Source organism: Hevea brasiliensis, chromosome 14, assembly GCF_030052815.1.
Source record: "Hevea brasiliensis isolate MT/VB/25A 57/8 chromosome 14, ASM3005281v1, whole genome shotgun sequence".
In the NCBI taxonomy this organism is placed as follows: domain Eukaryota; kingdom Viridiplantae; phylum Streptophyta; class Magnoliopsida; order Malpighiales; family Euphorbiaceae; genus Hevea; species Hevea brasiliensis.
In genome coordinates this window covers 34,060,419-34,066,475 of record NC_079506.1, presented here as the reverse complement: position 1 = coordinate 34,066,475, position 6,057 = coordinate 34,060,419, and the positions used below count along the sequence as shown (strand labels likewise).

At 32.0% G+C, this 6,057-nt stretch overlaps 1 protein-coding gene across 3 annotated transcripts; it reads left to right on the top strand.

Moving 5' to 3' along the window:
* The first annotated feature begins 383 nt into the window (after positions 1-383).
* On the top strand, positions 384-5,154 carry LOC110633414 (expansin-A13). Of its 3 annotated transcripts, none has more exons than XM_021782000.2 (4): positions 384-501; positions 2,180-2,228; positions 2,413-2,987; positions 4,701-5,154. In XM_021782000.2, exons 3-4 carry the CDS (start codon positions 2,485-2,487, stop codon positions 5,008-5,010), a joined length of 813 nt encoding a protein of 270 aa, XP_021637692.2. In that variant the 5' UTR covers positions 384-501; positions 2,180-2,228; positions 2,413-2,484; the 3' UTR covers positions 5,011-5,154. The 3 variants fall into 3 exon arrangements, with proteins under 3 accessions (XP_021637692.2, XP_021637693.2, XP_057991124.1); XM_021782001.2 differs by lacking the exon at positions 384-501 and adding an exon at positions 556-781; XM_058135141.1 differs by lacking the exon at positions 384-501 and adding an exon at positions 556-781 and having other exon boundaries at positions 2,180-2,987.
* Positions 5,155-6,057: the final 903 nt, after the last annotated feature.

Sequence of the window (6,057 nt, the reverse complement as noted above, 5' to 3'; positions counted from 1 at the left end):
TAATTTATAAATATATTTATTATTAAAATAAAAAAAATTAAATAAAAAATTATAATAAAATTTTAAAAATTAAATAAAAATAACATAATAAAACATTTTATCAAATTAATTTATAAATATAAAATTTATAAATAATAAAAAAAAATCATATCTTTAATTTATTTTTTTTAATTTATAAATTTAATTTAAAATTTAAAAATTTATTATAAATAAATTAATTAATTAATCAATCTATTTATATTGTACGCTGGATACACTGTATGTTAAAATAGAGCGAAAAAAGTCAAATCTTTAATGAAATCGTACATGATTGAGTTGAAAAAAATTTCTGAGATAGAAAAGACTAAAGAACGGCGTAGTTTTAGAGTAATTGGGGAAAACCAATAGGCCATAACAAACCTTGTTTTTGGTTTGTACCATTTTGGCGTAAGATTCCATCAGCCACTCTCTCTCTCTCTCTCTCTCTCTCTCTCTCTCGTTTGATGCAAACAGGTTTACCAGGTATTACTTTTAAAAGCTTCTTCTTCTTCAATTTTCTAATCTTAAATGCTTGTCATTTATGAGCAGCCATCATATTCATGGATTCCGAAGTTAAAATAGCAAGATCCCATTATTATTAGTTTTGATCTCTTAGAAACTAGTTGTTTCTTTTTCAAAACCATCCCATTTCCAAAATTATTAAGCTAGAGAAGAATTTTCTTTTTATGCTGTTTCTGAACCTGGAAATTTCATGCTTGAGAGTATCATCTCCTCATTTCAATTCAAATATCTGCATGTTTGGGTCTGTACACCAACTTCATTCAAATCTAAAAGCTTTCAACTGAGTGTTGTTTTGAAGCTGATTGGTTAATGCTCATGGAGTTGGGACTGTTGCATAGTTTCTTTTGCTGTTAAAATGCCAATTGTTTGTGTGCTAGCTATGTAAAATGCTATTACAATTACCAGATACTTGCTCTAGTAACTTTGTTTAGATCTTTGGTTATTGCTGCTCTGGAAGAACCTGGAAATTTCATTTATTGTTCTAGAGGAACTAATGTCTCTTTGTCTTTACATCTATTGCTCTAGGAAAATGAAAAATAAGGTCTCAGAACTACTGTACTGAGAATAGCATACTGCCCATGATCTCTTTTGCTTATTTCAAATAAGCAGTACATTCATATCCTCCTTTTCTGTTACTCTTTTGGGATGGGTTAAGGATTTCTGTCTGTTTATTATTCTTTTATTTAATAATTATTTACATTAGTGATATTCCACTGATCTTAAGTTTGATGTGTCTTTTTTATTCTTAAAACAAAAATAATTACACATTCCACTGATCTTAAGCATCCTGAATTATCAGAACTTTTTAATTTTAAATTTTTGGTGATCTAATGAAATTTTCGGATTTTCCAAATTTCTCAGGAATTTTCTAGGTATTTCAAATGCTAATTTCCATATTTTACAATTATTTATGACTCGTGAAAAAAATTAGGGCAGTTGGTGATTTTCGTATTGTGTGAAAACTAACTCTAAATTTAGTGTGCTGATTCATCTTTCTGGTTTGCTAGTTGCTGTTGAATTTATTGCAATAGAGATAAACTTCTTTATGTTTGTTCTTCTTAGTTTGCATTTTATTTATGGTGTTTCTATAATTTCTTGGCTTTTTTTTATTTATATTTCTGGGGTGTGATTCTGTAAATCTCTAGTAATTTGTTACTTGAGAAGGTTACTATGGCATGAGTTTGAATATATCTCCTTGCTGTATTTCTGAATTTCTGATAGTTTTAAAATTTTTAAACTTTCTAAATGTCCAAGACTTCTAAATTCCTATTATTTTATATCCCTTGTTGTATCATGAGTTTGAATATCTCTGCATGTGAAATGAGTAATGTTTCCTGCATCTACTTAGAATTGCAAGTCAAAATCAAAATATTTAGCATTTGCACATTGGTCTCTCTCTGTTATTAATTAAGTTTTAAAGGTAAGAAGTTCTTGTTTACAAATGATTATTGCTGTACTACATCAAAGAAACAAGAAAAACAGCAATAATAATAATGAAGTAATGGGAGAAGAACCAAATATGTGTATATACTCCTTCTTTTTGAATTACACTGGAGGATTCCTTGCTGTTGTTGCTGTGTACATTTGATCTTAAATTTCTTTCTTGATTGATAATTGATCACTTTTAACTTGTGTTTAGGTTGGTTCAAGATGTCATCAATTGATAGCAATGGTGTGAAGTTTTTGAGGTGTGCTGCTGGATTTTTTGAATTTTCTTGAATTTAATAGTTTTTTTTTAAGAAAAAATTTATTGGCTTTAACAGATTTTTTTAAAGATTGTTCTGGATTAGGTTTCAGATATCTGACCCCATATACAATATTCTCAATAAATATTTACCGAAAAATTAATTAAAAAAAAATTGGAGGATTCAGGTAGTATGCAGATGGTAGTAAAGATATGAGGGCAGTTTAAATTTCGTGGTTACCCCCTTTCAAAAGAAAAAAATGTCACCGCCACCTCCACTAAACCCCATTCACTCTCTCTTGCTACCTTTCTTCTTCTTCACATTTTCATTACCTGCCACTTCCCACACCTCCTCCTCCTCTTCTCCACCACTTTCCTCCTCCCTCTCTGATTGGCATTCTGCACATGCCACATACTATGCTGCCTCCGACCCTCGCGACTCTGTTGGTGGTGCCTGTGGTTATGGAGATTTAGGGAAAGCAGGGTATGGCCTGGCCACGGTGGGGCTCAGCGAGGCTTTGTTTGAGCGGGGCCAGATCTGTGGTGCATGCTTTGAGTTGCGGTGTGTGGAAGACCTGCGGTGGTGCATCCCTGGCACTTCTGTCATTGTGACGGTTACTAATTTTTGTGCTCCCAATTATGGGTTCACTGCTGATGGTGGAGGCCACTGTAACCCACCAAACAAACACTTCGTCCTTCCCATCGAGTCCTATGAGAAGATAGCCATCTGGAAGGCCGGTAACATGCCTGTACAGTACCGGAGGTACATATTCACCTCCTTTCATTTCATTTTTTCTTTGATGTTCATTTTCATTCATGTGAGATTGTATGCGTGTGTGTGTGTATGTGTGTGTATATATATATATATATATTATGTGTCTTATGGTACTTTTCTTTGTATATTTTCATGCTAACATATGCAAGTTAGCTTGCTAACTTACACCATGGCATGCGCCTGCTTCTTGTTAGCCCAGCACTAACTATTAGGCTTTGAAATCCATAATTATCTTCCCTGAATTGGATTTTTAGGGACCATGGCTCACGTATGTGGGCCATATGGGTGGATCTAATTTGCATAATAGTCATTTTACAGGAGTGATGCTGCATGTAGATCTAGTGTAAGAAATATGCTCCTATTTATGTGTATGGTAATGTGTAAACTCATTATAGACATTTTATAGAGTCACTGTACATTTAAACTCGGTGCATGGGCAAAAATTTTGCTTGAATTCCTATGCTCTTCACCGTTCTGCTTTTGGTTTATTATTAGATGAAAAAGAATAGTAAATATGGAACAAACTAAATAAAGAGTGGGAGACAGCCCATCAATCATTATTAAAAGAAGTAGAAGTCTTCCATTATTTGATGAAAAGAAATAGTAAACATATAGCATAAGGTAAATAGATAGTGAGAGACAGCCGATCAATCATTTATTAAAAGAAGTAAAAGGACTTTCATTATAATGCATTATGCATGATACAGATGTTTGCTACTTTGCTTTTTTTAAAAAAAGAAAAAAGTTTGGTTCTAGACATCTCTATGTAATGATTGAAATAATAAAAAGAAAAGAAAAAAAAATCTTCAAATACTAGTTTCAACAGTTTACTCACCTAGAAGGTGCCTTCAAATGTTGGGGGTAAAAAAGAAAGAGGACCTTGAGGGAAAGTAAAGAATATCAAATCAGGTTCTCTATTTTATTTTCAGTGGAGGAATATCAAATATGGCCAATGATTGGTTTACCTTATAAATTGGCAACCTGTTTTGGACGTAGATAATGAGGATATGGTGGGAAATTAAGAATCAATATCTCAAATTAACAAAAAAAAAAAAGGAAAAAAAATTTTTGAGTGAACAATAATTGAATCATTAGTTTCTTCCAATTTTGGGGGTTACATGAATTTCATGCCATATTTGACACTGAAGCATGAATGCCCCAAGTCCTGATATTCATGCTTTTACTTTTTCCTTTCTCTTCACCTTGGACCATATTGATTCTTAGCTGGTTCAAGCTATCTATTAAAACCGGACTTATGATTCTTGACAATTCTATTTGTTGCTATTTCAAATCTCCTTGTTTAGGAAATGGTACAAAGCAGTTTACAAACAGTGTACTTTTACATAATAACAGCTTTTATTGCTTTGCATTATTTGTTTGCAACTCATTAACATTCTATTTTAGAACATGCCCATGTCATTTGCTAAGTTTGACCAATAATTTAAATTTGGGCAACTTATCGAAGACAAGAGTTTAGTTATCCTAGGCGACATTTTCTGCTTAAAGCAATTAACTGTAGACACCTCAATTGGTCTAAGTTTGTGGATTAGGAGATTTGCTCAAGGATTCGTATGGGTCTGCATGCACGTGTACATGTGTGAGAGATTGTTTCTTATTGATTTGAATGTAAAGTCTATTGACTTGGAAGCCATGATCTGCTGAAGTGATTCTCTTTCGCTGAAATGTGAATTTGTTGAACAGAATCAAATGCAGAAAGGAAGGAGGAATTCGCTTTACTGTCTCTGGAGCTGGTATCTTCATTTCAGTGATGATCGGCAATGTTGCAGGTGCAGGTGATGTAACTGCGGTGAAGATTAAAGGTTCAAGAACAGGTTGGCTTCAAATGGGTAGAAACTGGGGCCAGAACTGGCATATCAATGCTGATTTAAAGAATCAACCTCTCTCATTTGAGGTCACTAGTAGTGATGGAATCACAATTACCTCTTACAATGTTGCTCCCAAGGATTGGAGCTTTGGGCAGACTTTTGAAGGCAAGCAATTTGAGACTTAGTGTAGCACCGTGATGACAAATCATATAGATGAGGCCATTCTTTTCTTTTCTGGTCACCATTTTGCGAGCATACTACGATTGTTGTACTTGTAATGTAAAACTAAACGTGCTATATGATAAAATCTGCAGCTTATTGAGGTTGGATTCGCAGAGTGTCGAATGAAAAAAATAATAGGGTAAATTACAACTGTGTCCCTGAAGTTTAACAAAACTCATAGATTAATTCTTGGTGTAAGTTGGTAATGATTTGGTCCTTAAATTTTATTTTCATTAACAATTGAGTCCTCACACTTTACTTTTATTAACAAATTGGTCCTTAAAATTCATTGGTGATAATGATCAATTTATTAATAAAAGTAAAATGTGAGGATCGATTTGTTAACAAAAATAAAATTGAAAGATCAAATCATTGCCAAACTTACATAATGGATTAGTATGTGGGTTTTGTAAAATTTCAAGGACTTAATTGTAATTTATTTGAAATAATAATAATAATAATAAGAATAATAATAATAAGAATAATAATAGTAATAATAAACTGTTTCAGGGAGCATAATTGAGTGTATTAGGTATTGAAGAGGCTTAGAGAGAGAGAGACTACACAACCTTGTTAGTTTTATTTTTATTTTAATAAAATTAGAGCTAGTTAGGCAGGTAACAATGGCAGATTCATCCAAATTTTGGCGAGAGTTGCGTGAGAATGATTTTTTTTAATAATAAATTAAATTAAAGGATTTTTATTTTATAAATTAATATTAATATATATATATGGATTTAAATTAATTTTAATAATGGATAGTTGGATACAACATAATGAATAAACTCTAATTTAATGGTATTGTTAATGGTATTACATTCAATTTCAAAACTATGAAGTTAAAAATAGGAGCTTATCTCAAAAGTAGTAGTGGCATTAGAAAATTTCTTTACAGTATGTTTAGATAGAGTAAATGGAAGTCTTTTTAAGGCAATGCAAGGTAAGCTATGAAAATCTCCTAAATACACACAAATTTAGTAGATTGAAAGTGAGGATTTTAGAAATTTTGA